This window comes from Heloderma suspectum, chromosome 1 (genome assembly GCF_057233095.1).
Source record: "Heloderma suspectum isolate Gila_16-S chromosome 1, 16-S_ref, whole genome shotgun sequence".
Classification (NCBI taxonomy): Eukaryota; Metazoa; Chordata; class Lepidosauria; order Squamata; family Helodermatidae; genus Heloderma; species Heloderma suspectum.
In genome coordinates, this window is record NC_139458.1 from 70,046,201 (window position 1) to 70,060,769 (window position 14,569).

At 40.7% G+C, this 14,569-nt stretch overlaps 1 protein-coding gene across 6 annotated transcripts in view; it reads right to left on the bottom strand.

Moving 5' to 3' along the window:
- Nucleotides 1-14,569, bottom strand: part of INO80 (INO80 complex ATPase subunit) — a 94,876-nt gene that overhangs the window by 38,682 nt on the left and 41,625 nt on the right. For 5 of the 6 annotated variants that reach the window (XR_014789408.1, XR_014789409.1, XM_084845748.1 and 2 more), the window contains exons 20-26: nt 13,655-13,822; nt 12,171-12,304; nt 11,827-11,894; nt 9,475-9,568; nt 8,280-8,457; nt 7,159-7,194; nt 5,740-5,877 (exon numbers count right to left, since the gene is read on the bottom strand). Coding sequence is in view for 4 of the 6 variants with exons in the window: in XM_084845748.1 (XP_084701874.1) it covers nt 5,740-5,877; nt 7,159-7,194; nt 8,280-8,457; nt 9,475-9,568; nt 11,827-11,894; nt 12,171-12,304; nt 13,655-13,822 (816 nt within the window). In the remaining 2 variants the exon portion in view is untranslated. The remainder of the gene's footprint in view (nt 1-5,739; nt 5,878-7,158; nt 7,195-8,279; nt 8,458-9,474; nt 9,569-11,826; nt 11,895-12,170; nt 12,305-13,654; nt 13,823-14,569) is intronic. The other variant, XM_084845757.1, reaches the window with a different exon arrangement.

Below are 14,569 nucleotides of genomic sequence, written 5' to 3' on the forward strand. Positions count from 1 at the left end.
TGCTCCCTGTATCAGTGTAACATCACCCTTGCAAAAGAGATGAAGTAAAAACACTTTCACTGAATCAGCTGAAAGCCCCGAATGACAGCCATCCTAACTCAGTAGCCAATTATGACACAGCACTAGTATATGTGTTTTATCAAAGGAACATATCTCATGTATCAAGACATGCAGCGTGGGGCTACATTATTCTGCTGTCGTGTCCACAGCAGTGACATAACAAACTTGCAAGGCTGTTTGGTCTACACACACACACACACACACACACACACACACACACACAGCAGCCCTTGTTCTGTTGGCTGAGAGCTGAGTGTTCTTACTGGTGGTGGAGGGGTTGGGTGGGGACAAGCTCCCTGCAGCTGCTCGTTTCTTGGCTGGTTTCTTGGACGAGGCCAAGTTGTTACCACCATGATGTTCTTCCTGGGAGGCAGGAAGAGCAACTTCCAAGGGGCCCCTGGTCCTCAGACCAATTTGTTTAAAATACTAGCAGTGTTTCAACAACTGTGGTTCCAGTGTTAAAGGTAAATTATCAGTGCCAGGTCCCTCATTGACCTCAACCCTCTGCAGAAATGGTACCAAAGTTCTTGTGGTCCCAAAAGTAATTGTTCACATGTCTTCCCCTAGGAGAAATAAAAATTGCCCATCTGGATCTCCACTCCTCCTTCAATAGCAAAGAAGGCAGTGGCAAACTGTGGTTTCCATAAAAGCAGAAGTAACTTATTAGACCACACATTAGGGAAGTGGGGAGAAAGACAGAGGAGTAGGGAGTGTGCAAGCGCAATCCATGTGAACCAACCCATTCTAGCCTATGTATGGTAACATAGGAAGCTGCCTAATACAGAGTCAAATTATTAGTCCATCTAGGCCAGCGTTGTCAACAGTGACTGACAGCGGTTCTCCAGGGTTTCAGCCAGGATTTTTTCCTAGCCCCACCTGGAGATGCCAAGGATTGAACATAGGATCTTCGGCTACAAAGAAAGCAGCATGGCAAGGTGTATACTGCGATATACTTGAGATACTAAGAAGTCAAACTGACCTATGGAACACATGTGTACTTAAAAGAAAATTAATTTTGGCTCACTGAGCTAAGACACATAGATTAACTGATGCTTGATAGAGGGACACAACTGCACGTTGTGAAAAGGGGCAGTAATTTCAAAAGGAAGATAAAATGAAGGGAAGCAGAATGTAAAGAAGTTATTTTGGGGGAGTTCACTCATTTCTGGCTATGGAAGTTAATCAGAATCAAAAGAAATGCAAAACACCCAGCACTTTTCTAGAAGGATATGCAATATTGTACTGCCATCTGCTGTCGAGAGACGGGTAATGAAAAAGGCAAGGTTTCAGGCCATCTTCCTCTGACTGAACACTGCTACTACTCCTTCGCTACAGAAAAACAATCAGGGCCATCACTAACTATTTTTACAGGGAAAATGCTTCACGCTGATAGCTTTCTTTATAGTATCCATTAGACACATTTCAGCAAAAATAAAGATCATGTTGGAAAGAGGTCTGCCCAAACTTTACTTTGGGATCCCTACTACTGTTTGTACATGACAAGGTAATTCAATAACCAACATATACAGTACATTGTGCTGCAAAATACATTCATTTAATCATGCCCCAGAATATTCAGAACTTTTGTTAAGATTTAGCTCTAAGGGTGGGACCCAATGTCATGCACTCATGCAATAGGGATGTTCTCCTCTTCTCCTCCCTCCTACAGCCTCTATTGTCCCCAATCTGCCCAAGAAGGTCCCCCGACCCGCTGGAGTAGATCGTGGGGGGACATGACGGGGGCTCTAAGTATTTAGGCCATAAATGGTTTTAAGGATTTGCTTAATAAATACTATGGTGAGAAATGCACTTCAAATGAAGACAAACCTTTACATCCTCTAGATTCTAACAGTCATTAAATCATCAGTATGCCCAGGAGACTGGGTATGTGCATGTCTGATGTGATGTAAGCAGATTTCAAAAGCCTTAAAATAGATGCCGGACTTCATGGATGTTTGTGTGTGCCCATGACATACAACTGGAGAATTGTCAGTATTTGTATTGAATTATAATGGTCCTGTACAGACACTAAAACATACTGAGCCTTTTTGCACGGATTTAGTATTATACACAAAAATTGGGCTCACGCATTCCCCCCTTCCCTCTCCTCCTCTGGCTTGGCTTCAAGGAGGTAGCAAGCATCTGCTTCTGGTTTTAAACTACCCAGAGTTCCTCAGTATCTGAATTGTGAGGAACTCTGGTTTATTTAAACAATGGCTTGTTCAAACAAAGCCAGGCTCAAATCGTAGTTTGTCTGAACAAACCAGAGTTTAAACTACACAGAGTTCCCCTGAGTTCAGACATAACAAGGAACTCTAGTTAGTTTATAGCTGGAAGCAGATACTTCCCATTTCCTTGCAGCCATTCTAGAGGAAAAGAGATGAGGGAACAAACCTGAGATTTGTGAATGTAGTAATAAACCATACTTTAATGTTATGTCCAAACGAGGCCACTGTCATATTTCTCAAGATTCTGGAAAAAGCAAAATAAATAAGCCTAAAAAGAAAACTCACAATATTGAGGTATCATTAAAGGGCGGGGGGAGCATATAAAAATATAAGAGTCCTATATTATGTTGCATCGCAGCAGAAGAATTTAGGATTGTATGTCACACTCCCAGACTTGCTGCCACTGTTGCCACTAATGTGACAGTGCTATAGAAAAACACTATGTAATGGGCTTTTAGAAGGAAGAAGGCAGCACGCTGCAGACAGCCCTAGTGTGGCACTCTAAGGGCCTTGCCCAGCCCAGCCCAACCCAACCCCCCTGCTAATTCCTCTTTGTATTGATAAAAAGCTTCAGACAGGGAATTTGCAGGATGCCAAGAGGCAAATAGGGCAGAGTTGTGAAACTCTACACAGGTTATCTCATGCAATACTCCACTACTTGCTACAGCTAAATCCCTGGATAGGTTTGGGCCACCATTAGCACTATTTGCAAAGGTGGGCATATATCATGGACTATAATTGCTAGATTTTCCAATTTTAGATTACTGAACACAACATTTAATTTGGGTCTATCACATGAATTTTAAAATACAGAATCACAGTTGCTCTAGATATGTTGTAGGTAAGTCATTAATCAAAGTGAAAAACGGGTTTGAACAGAGTTCATTAGTATACCGAGAAAATATAGGAGGAACATCTACATTAATGTGTCAACCTTACCATAACAAAGGTTTCATTCCAAATTCAAAAGGTAGCTGTACCTTGGCTTACAACACTGATGAAAAACCACCAAATAGTATAACTATTTTTAAAACACAAATGAAAAAAGAGCAGTATATCAAAACTAAACTATACTGTGGAGAAAGCCAAAACATTCAAAACAAGGTTAAGCCAAAGGCCTGCAAAACAGAAGAGTCTTCGGTCAACAACAGTGTTCTGCAAAACCATTCTAGAGCAACACAGTCCCATGTATACTGGCTGTTCTCACCTTAAGGTCACAACAGAATCTGCTATAGTCTGCAAATCACATTCTACATCCTATAATCGATGATCAGTGGGCTAAACCTTGGAGTAAGCCAAGGAGAGCAACAGGTGAAAAGTTCAGTAAGCTGCTTATTCTATTCTATTCTTCATATGCCAGCATGAAGGCATCTACACCTCGATGCAGACTATGCCGACAGATGTGTTATTACTAAAACAAATACAGATCAAGAATGGAACATGTGGGTGGCTTGGTGATAAGGGCTTTCTGCTCCTTGCCTGCTTCTATATGATTATTGCTCTTATTGCTTCTCCATACACAGTGCGGATTTATTGCTCTACTAACCCTTCCAAATAACTAATGGACATCATGCTGAGGAGTGCAAGCTAACTTAAAGCAGATGCCTTCACTGATGGTATCTTGCCAGACAATTCTAAAGCACATTCAGGGTGGAGAGGATTTTCCGACAGCAGATGGCTGACTGTACTTGTGGAGTCACATGCAGCCGATTAAGGCCTTTCATATTTTGTTAGCAAACAAACTATTACTGCTTGCAAGAAGCCAAAAGGCTTTCCCATTTTATTGAACCATAAAATGAAAGGTTAATATGCAAGATACGCCCCCATCCCTTGCCATTTCATTAGGATTTGAAGATATTTCTATTTAGCCCTTTTCTCTAACTTTATTCATAGTGTCGGTAATATGAGACAAGAGGCATTCAAAATCTGGTGACTATAATGTATCTTAACGGGAGAATTCTGCAATATTGCTTAATGGCACTGCTGACTTTCTTCTGTAGCTTCTCCAAAATTCTGTACTTTTTCAAAAAGAAGACACATAAGAAATCTGAAAACAGGTTCACAGCTCTGGTATTGAGGTACATCTAAATACAAAGGCAGTGAAGTAGGAAGGAGAAGGGGCTGAGGTTAAGAGGGGCTTGCAATTCTCCCTTTCTCTCTAAATTGTAATTTTGCATATAATAAGAGAGCAATCTTAACCCACTGATGTTGTCTGCTGGAGGGGATAAGGATTTGACAAAGGTACCCCTCCAATGCCATGGAGGCCCCCAGTGGAGAACTCTGTGAGCAAATAACTAGTGCTGGAGGTAGCAAGGACAGAGCCTTGAAATGGGGTGTTCTGGGTATAGGTCAGATTAGAGCAAGTTTAGTTCCACTGCTTTGTTCTCTTGAGCTCAGCCTGGGACCCTCAGCTATTCTACTCCGGAGCAGGCACTGCAAATTCCCCTCCTACTGCCCCACGGCTGAAGGTGGAGAATTAAAACAAAAACAAAAACCCGCCAGGCTAAAAAGCCTGGTAAAACTGCCTTCCCACTTTCTGTCCTGACTGGCGTGAGTTTTATAGGAGTAAATATGCCACAATGTTCCACCCCACAACTCCACTTAGGCTACTATACCCACTTGCCTGGGAGTAAGCCTCATTGAACTAAATAGAACTTATTTCTGAATAGATACGCATAGGCTTGTGCCGTTAGTGTGGTAAAGTGTATGAAACACACTGCAGTGAATGAAGAGTTAATAGTTGAAGGGGGGACCATCAGTCTCCTTGAGGCACTGTGGGAAGAAGAACTCTTGGTTGTTAGTTGTTGCTGTTAAGATGGCTGACTGTAGTTACAGACTGTAGGCCTCAATTGTGTTTTATACTCAAATAAAGAGTATCATTTCCTAAGATTCTGTCTATTCTTAGTGGAATCCCTATTATAACACATAGGACTGCTGTGTAAAGCACACTTTTAAATGCATGCTTACCTGGAAATAAGCTCCACTAAACAGAGTGGGTCTTACTTCTGAGTAAACATGCACATGTACATTTCAAAATCATATGTGCTAAATTATAAATGACGCATTTTATGTTATTACTGCAGTTCGGGCACAATCCTACGTGTGTAGATGGCTGGGGCATGCTGAGAACTGTAGGACATTTTTCTTGTCTAAACACACATAGGATTGTGCCCTAAAATAAGTTGAGAATTTAAAAAAGAGACAGGTTCCTGTACAAATGTTGAGCAGGGCAGGTACAATCCCATACTCTTCATCAAATGTAATATCTGCACTAGGCTTCAGTTTATAACAGTCTAAACTAGAAAATGTTTTGAAAACACAAAGAAAAGGAACAAATAATAAAATGCACATGTAACACAGCACAAACTAAGCACTCCCTGGAAAGATAGACACAATATATTAAAGAAAAATATTTAGTCAAGGGTAGAAAGGATTTTTTTTTAAGACTTACCCTTGGGCTCACTACAGACAGGAAGGATGGCAGCTCTGTTATCTGACAACATTGTTTCCATGAGGTAGCTGATCGTGGATGAATGATGTAGTCAGAGTAGCCAATTACTGCTTTACAGTAGCTTGTGAACACAAGGTTCTAAAAATTGATAAAATTGTAAATGTTTTGCAAAAATTTAAAATAATATTTTTCATAGTAATTCTATTACATTTCAGAAAAGATACAAATAACAATTGCCACATATTTTCCTTTGAAGTATGGACCATCTTTCCTGAGATGACATTCTGAGGCCACCACCACTGTTTAATTATTTTTTCACCATTTATAACCGATGAAGAGCTATATTGAGTGGAGCATAATTAGAACATAAGGCCACTAAAAACATGACCTCTATTAGGAAAGACAACATTTTACGTTCCTTGACCTTAGTGTTTAGTTTTAAAGTTCTGATTCTTCTACAGAAATTGGTTAAAAGTACTATGAGAAATATTTTCAGTATATATACATGAACATAGACACTAGAGCCTCGTGTGGCGCAGAGTGGTAGGCAGCAGTATTGCAACCGAAACGCTCCCCATGACCTGAGTTCGATCCCAGCGGAAGCCGGGTCTCTGGTAGCCGGCTCAGGTCAACTCAGGTCGGAAAGACCTCGACTCTTTCCGAGGTTGGTAAAATGAGTACCCAGCTTGCTGGGGGAAAGGTAGTCACGACTGGGGAAGGCAATGGCAAACCACCCTGCTATAGTCTGCCATGAAAACGCCAGTGAAAGCGGCGTCCCTCTAGGAGTCAGCAATGACTCGGTGATTGCACAGGAGGAACCTTTCCTTTCCTTATAGACACTAGAAGCATGTGGTTCCCATGTTATCCCAAGTTACCTTGGCTCCCATTCTACTGGGGGCTTGACACCTGGAGAGTGCATATAGAGGTACCCGTTGTAAGACCTGCCTCTAAGTTGGAGGTAGATATGCGATCGTCACCATTTGTACAATGATGACAGCTTGACAAAAGGACCACTGTGATTCCACACATCACAGCAACTGTAGTTTCACCTGCCATCTGGAGGCACTGGCTAATACAACCAGCACTTTCAGGTGATCTCAACTGGGTTGTGTGCTTGCTAGTAGCCTTATGCACTCCCACAGGCAAATCATGTGTGTGTATGTGCGTGTGTGTATGTGTGTGTGTGGGGGGTTCCAAATGTAGAAAGTGAAAATATATCCTACTGCCATACATTTCAACAGGATTTATTGACAACTTTATCCACCTTGTGAATATGACTCCTCCTCTTCTCAAACAAGACACTGCAACAGTGAATATCGATTTTCAGAAAGCCCCCCCCACTTCCCAAGCAAATGAAAACAACTGATTCTTTGGAACAAGCTGCTGCCAGACAAAAGGAAAAGAAATACCTACAGATACCTTCTTTATCTGCATCTCTTGGGAGGTATGCCATTTCTAAATGGGGTGTAAGGATACAGTGTAAACTATGTAAAGCACTAATCAGATGATTAGATAAGGAAGGACCATAAAGCATGATTACTATACAGAACATTCCAGCTGATAGGGAGTCCAAATAAATTAGTCTGCCCAGTATCAATGTAAGACATTTTTTCGTGACAAGCACGGAGAAAATGTAAATGCTGTCACATAAATGGCAGGACAAACCCCCTAAGAATATTTTCCTGGGTATTTCTTCTTTTTTATTTGAAAAGCACAATTTCTCTTTTCGGCTACACCAAGGAGCAAGTTAATCACATCAAGTGGCAATATATATTTAAAGTTAATAAATTCAGACAACTTTGCACCAGGATTTCTAAAATAGCTGTCTGTATACTCTCAGGTCCAAGTTAAACTTACATATCGAGCAATAGTCTGCCTCAGACAGATGGAAATTAATCAAGCAAACTGCCCAGAGAGCTTCGCCTAATGGGTGGTACAGAAATGAAATACATACATACATTCATACATACATACATAAATAAGCGAAAGGCTACGGTGTCAGTGTTACACCTATGGCCAAACCAAAGAATTTAGCATCCCTAGGAGCAAGTAAAATAGATACTAGGAAACAGCTGATGGAACAGGAAGCTGAGAAAAGTAAATCTATTTTCCTACCTATGAGTTTCAAGTAAAAAATAAAAAACAAAACCCTTAGTTGCAAAGCCAACTGTCTGCAATTAAAGGTTCCATAGGGTTAGGATTAAGATGGCTGAACAGGAGACTCAGTGGTTGGGAGTGGGGCTTCAGTGTCTTTGTCCCTTCCATGACTAGCAAAACTAGACTGAATTATGCAAAATGTCAAAACTGACACAATAAATTATGCAAAATAAGGAGAAATTGCTCAATTATGCTTTATTTGCATAATGTATATAGAGTGTAAAATTGGATGGCCTGGTACAGGATTTTATTTTGCTTTATTTGTATGGAGTACACCAGATTACTCCATTTTGAGATGGTTGGAGGTTAGTCATTTATGGTTTTATACGGTTTCTTTAACTCAAGCTATTTGTATTAGCACACAAATGAAAGTACTGGCTTACCTGCAGCAAAGTACAGCTGTGCAAGTTGGGAGGGGAGAGTGGAAAACTGATATCCAGCAAGAAATCTTTGTTCTTCAGATACCGAGATTTATGCTGGTCATCTTCTTCTGGCTCTGTCCAGAAGCGAAAGTGGTGGAGCCTGTAGGTGGCTTTCAGAGACAGGAAAAGAGCTAACCATCTGAAACAAACCACAGTAAACATTCTTATTCACAGCTCTGTGAACAAGAACCCAAAGATGCAGAAAGGGAGTCATTTTCTTAAGTCTTACATTTTTAGCTCATGCTTAGAGCTACTATTTTTTAAACAATGTGAACAGAACAGCTAACTTTTGGCACTAGGCTTGTTAGCCATTCAACCATGTGTCCCACCCCAGATTTGATAATACAAGTGTTTTATGCATCTAGTAAAAGGAGAAATGTGCTTTTCAGACCAGGGGATACTGAATTATCAACACTGTCTCAGAAAAGCAAGGTTTCATGTAGCAGAGCAGGTCTTTGTAGAGTCTGCAATGTACATCATTGAACATAAACAGCATGACACAAGCCTCAAAATCACCAGACAGTGCCTTTGTTAATTAAATATAAGCTCCTCAGAGCAAATGCATGTAAAAATAAGGCCAATGGGCACATTGGTGTGTATTCTGACTACTAAAATTACATGCTAAAAATTATGTAAATGCGTACATTCATATCCTGTGCATATTTATTCTGCTTCAAGAATCATATTTTCAAACATGATCTTTTTGGGAAGGGCAAGAAAGGTAGAGGGTAAGTGGTAACAGTATATTTCTTCCAAGTATGCCTGCGATAGACTGGATCCTTTTCTGCATCTTAATTTGGTATTATCAGTATGACCAGTTTGATGCCTGATCATAGATTTTGTGTTTGGCCAATACACTGACATGGAATATATACAACTATCCTGTGTAAACAAACATACTGCAGTTGCAAATACATGCATCCATTTTTGTCCCTTCCATGACTAGCAAAACTAGACTAAATTATGCAAAATGTTAAAAATGACGGAATAAATTATGTAAAATAAGGAGAAATTGCTCAAATATGCTTTATTCGCATAATGTATATAGGGTGCAAAAGTATATATAAGTACAAATGTGCTTAGAGTTTTTTAAAAAACAAAACATACATTCTCATTTCCGCTCTGTTGCTTTAAGAGTTGATCTGGCATTCCTCACCTGGCTAGATGTCCTTTATGCATGAGGTTTGCCATCTCTGCTGGAGAAACATCAATAAACCGTAGGAAAGAGAAACAACTCTCTTCCTTGGTGCCTAAAGTATAAACACAACAAGAATGAGAATAAACACCTGCTAAAGGGGGACAATAGGCACACAACACAGTGTTGAAAATTGCTGATCCCATTTTTCCAATGCTGCATTGCAGACTAGAAGATTACAAGTAGGACCTGCAACAAAATGTTGCAGCATGGAGTCCTTCTGTTCAAGTTTCCAACCTCTGTTTTCCATTTCTGCCTGCTCCACCTGGTTTTCCGTTTTTTCCTCTTAACAGTGAGCCAGCATTCTGTGACCATTGAGCATGCTCAGCCCCAACATGGGCTTCTTTTGCTTTTCCCGCCATACAGTTTTGTTCGTGAATATTGTTTTGAAATTCTGCATACCTTGGGGTTCACCCAAGTCCACTGATACCTTTGTCTTTTTATTTATTATTTTATTATTAAATTTATTTTTTATTATTAAATTTATTAATCGCCCATCTGGCTGGTCACCCAGCCACTCTGGGCAATGTACAACACACAATAAAAACAGTTTAAAACAATAAAATTCTACAATAAAAACATTTTCTAAAATACCCTAACCCACCCCAAACGCCTGCCTGAACAACAGCGTTTTTAATGCATGACGGAAGCTCATTAAAGAGGGGGCATGACGGAGTTCCCTAGGGAGGGAGTTCCATAGAGTGGGGGCCACCACAGAAAAGGCCCTCTCCCTCGTCCCCACCAGTCTAGCTGTCCTGGCTGACGGGACAGAGAGAAGGCCATCCGAGGCTGATCTTGTTAAGCGGTCTGTCTGGTGCTGCTGGAGGCACTCCTTAAGATAGGCTGGGCTGGAACCATATAGGGTTTTAAAGGTCAAAACCAACACCTTGAATTTGGCCCGGAAAACAACTGGTAACCAGTGCAACTCCTTCAGCACTGGAATGATGTGATCTCGCCGGCGGCTGCCTTTAATCAGGCGAGCCACTGCGTTCTGTACCAGCTGCAGTTTCCGAACCGTCTTCAAGGGTAACCCCACGTAGAGCGCATTACAGTAGTCTAAACGAGAGGAGACCAGGGCATGTACTACCCTGTGCATGGATGTCTTGTGCATGGATGGTACTGTTTTTGCTACATAAGGACTGGCACATGGAGAACTCAGTTCCCTATAAGTATACATCAGGGTGGGCAACTTGTGGTCCTCCAAATGTTTCGGCCTACAGTCACCACAGCCAATGGCGAGGAATGATGTGAGTTGTAGGCCAGAACATCTGGATGTCTGCAAGTTGCCAATTCCTGGCATATATATTATTTAACTTAGGTTGTTAAAATAATCTGGTGATTTGTTTATCCAGTACAGACATATTATTTAACTTAGGCTGTTAAGATAATCTGGTGATTTGTTTATCCAACACAGACAAAAAAGATGTAAGAAGGAACACAATAATTGATTCTCAGTCTGCAATCACCTTTTTCAACTCAGTTACTGCAACTATTCTCTCAAGATGAAAGTCACTATTACTGCTAACTACTGAACACAACCCAAAATGTCACAGTGTAGCCAGTGGGACAGAGATTATCACCTAAATGCATTTTTTTTTTAAATTTAGTGGGGCATGGATATGGCAGATGAAACAGTATACCTCTGTAGCCACTGTGCATGGCAATAACAAATTTGAGGAGCACTGGAATAAGCAACAGCATTGCTGAGAAGGATTTGGGCATTACAGTAGATAACAAAATGAAGAGGAGTCAACAATGTGATCCTGTGGTGCCAAGGATAGATACACTTTAGGATCCATCATAATATCCAAGTAATAAACGTAACATTTTACTCTGCCCTAGTATGCTCTAATTTGGAGTAATGTGTTCAGTTCTGGGCAGTGTAGTCTTAAGAACAGTTTTTGTAGCTAGAAAGAATTAAAAATAGAGCTATGAAAAAATAAAATGTTTGAAAGGTACATCGATAGGAGGAAACACTAGGTAAAAGATGAGAGGGGCAGTGGTGACATACACCGACAGTTTTAAAATATTTAGGAGGATGTCATAAAGATTATGAACAGTTGTTCACTTTGTACATTGAGGAGAGGATGAGAAACAAAGGGTTTCAACTTCAGGAAGGTAGTTTAGGTTAAACATTAGGAACCTGAAATATAAAACAATTCAGCAATATGAACAAAAAAGTTCATAGCACTGCTTTCCTTGGAACTTTAATCTCAAAGAGGAAAAACTGATCTAATCTACTAATACTAATACAATGGCATTTAATGATATGAGCTAACTTCATCCTAATGTTTTCCAAGGACTTTAGCTTACCCCTCCTGTGAAAGAGAGACTGCTGGATGTGGTCTGGTGCAAAAGGAGAAAGTAAAAGCTGCAACCATCTAAAAAATAACAGAAGAATTAAAATGTGACAATATAAACCTAGTTCAAAGTTTTATTTGTTATCTTTGTATCCCACCCTTCTTTAAGGAGCACAGAGCATTTTTTTTTGCCTAACAACTCTGTGAGGAAGGTTAGGCTTCTTCATTCATAAGCAAAGTCTGAAAGAGAGAGAGAGAGTGATTATCTCTCTCTTGTTCACAGCAGCGGCTGAAAAAATCCCATCTGACTGACTAGGCAGAAGTGGAGAAACTGAAGGGATCACCAGCATTGCCTACCTGTCCCTTGAGTGGTTAAACACCCTGATCTGCCCATGACGGTAGAGAAATTTTGAAATCGGGTATGGCTTTAGTGAAATGTGAAATGGAGACCAAGTTTCTTGTCGTTCAAAGAGTTCTGGATGATTACAGACCTGTAAGGAAATGTAAGAAGTCAGAAACTAATGGAAAAACGACTCATGTGCATTATTTAGTTATTTCAAATGTCTGAAAATTGTAAGGTATATCCTAAACAAATTGTAAAGCATATATCAAAATTGTAAAGTATGTCCCCAAAGGGACTACTTCATAATAAGTGGTTTGAGGGCTGTAATGAAAAAACATCAATTATTTTAGGATGGGCACACGTGAGGTCTAAGCAATATAATTTCCTTCTCCATCCACTATCCTGTTTCCCTTCCAAACTGCTCATTTTTCCCAGCACAAATTGTACTGCATGACATGGCAAGAACCCCAACTGCAAACTACAAGTTATAATGCAAAGGTCACAACTGAGGAATGACTCTAATGTGGTAGTCTCGCACTCAAATGCAATGGAATGGGGGCATATGGTCACTTTTGTTCTAGAGGTCATCAGCCAAGCATTTCAGAGTGACTGGTGCAATTTCGCCCCATTCCAGCAACCTGTCAGGGAGTTCTAGCTCCCACCCCCGTTATCCTTCTCTTGTCACTTTTTCCTGAAGAAGCAAAATGGCTATGGGGTGCAAGTGGGGAATACACATTGCACTTTATTGCAATTTCACTTTAGTGCTAAAGTGCTATAGCGAACTGAAGCAGCTCTGCCAGCAGTGTGTGTGTGTGTGTGTGTGTGTGTGTGTGTGAGAGAGAGAGAGAGAGAGAGAGAAATGTGCAACTCCACTTTATTGTCATCGATTTTTTACAATAAAGGTGTCTGTGCCAACAATGGCTACAGGGGGAAATGCACAATTGAGGGTTTTGTCCCGATCCTGCAAACCTCCAAGGTGTTATAGCCGCCATCCCCTTTTTGGTGCACCCGGGATTTTCCCTCCTCTGGGGTAATTGAGCAGGGTTCTGATGGTGCATCAGCTGCCTCTCGACTAGGAGAGGCTGTGTGTAAAGTTTGGTCCCGATCCTGCATACTTCCAGCACTTTAGAGTCACCACCACCTTGTTGGGGTGATGCTGGACGCACTGAATTAAGCCCCTGTACTTCACCCCACACCTCTCCTGTCACTGCGATATTATGAAAAGTTAAAATAGGCTGCTGAAATACTGTTAATCGGTGAAACAGTGCCACTGCTTGGGTGGGAGGACTGCAGCGGGACAGGGAGTGGGGTGTTTGTGACTCAGACTACGCACAGTAGAGTAGTAAGCTATGCACAGTAGCTTAATAAGCTACTCACGGTAGCTTATTAGCCCCATTGTGTGCTGGGGCATCATGAACTATTTAAAAAATAAGCTACCGTGAGTAACTTACTAGCCACCATGGCTTAAAATGACATCCGAATGCAGCCTGTGACTCACCTTCCTGAACTGCATGACTAGATTCATGAGGCTACTGGTAGTGTTCTGTGCTTGCTGCGTTGTGCCCATGGAGGACTGCAAAAGGTCGTCGATAGAAATCTTGTTCTTCAGAGCTTGGTACAGTAATTTTTGCCGACTGGTCTGCTGGCAATACATAAGAATCTCAATCTGAAAGAGAGTAAAACAGATTAAAGTATTAGCAACAAAAGGTTCGATACACACGGTCAAAGTCAGGTTCAATACACACAGTCCATGAATGATCATAGGAGATAGAGCTCTTGCCCAGAAACATTTGGCATGTGTTCATTTCTGTATTTCAAGGATCCATAATTAATCTAAAAGAAGTGTCCTTCCTGGCAAAGAATACTGGACAGAAAACACCCCACTCTCATAAATTGCATGGAGTAATGCTAAATACCACAGAATAGTAAAAAGCAAGGCCCTCTCTAAGAAAAAGATAAAATGCTGAAAGGTTACTTCTACTTTTAATAAGACAACTCGATAACTTTGCATAGTTTATTCTGGTCATGGTATTTTCCTGGAATTCAGAATTTCAAGTTGCACAATTCTGATGCAGAAAGTATAGATTCCTACATAGTACTCAGTTTCATCAATGGCAGATTTGTTTCCCAACTGGCTGTTAATAGCACTGGAAAAGTTTATGATGAACTCCTTATCGGAATGAATATCCTAAGTGTACTGGTTACATTTGCATGCATATGTACGGCTATGTCCAATGTGTGAATGGCAGACACACCATGGGGAAGGGCCCAATCCCTTCCCAACTATAGGATTTGGTTGACTTTACAGAGCTACATAGTATTCCTTATTGTTATTATTGCTGCTGTTTATTCATTCATTATGTTTCTATCTTTGGTTTTACCTTTGCTTTAGTATGATTTTTGTAAACTGAGG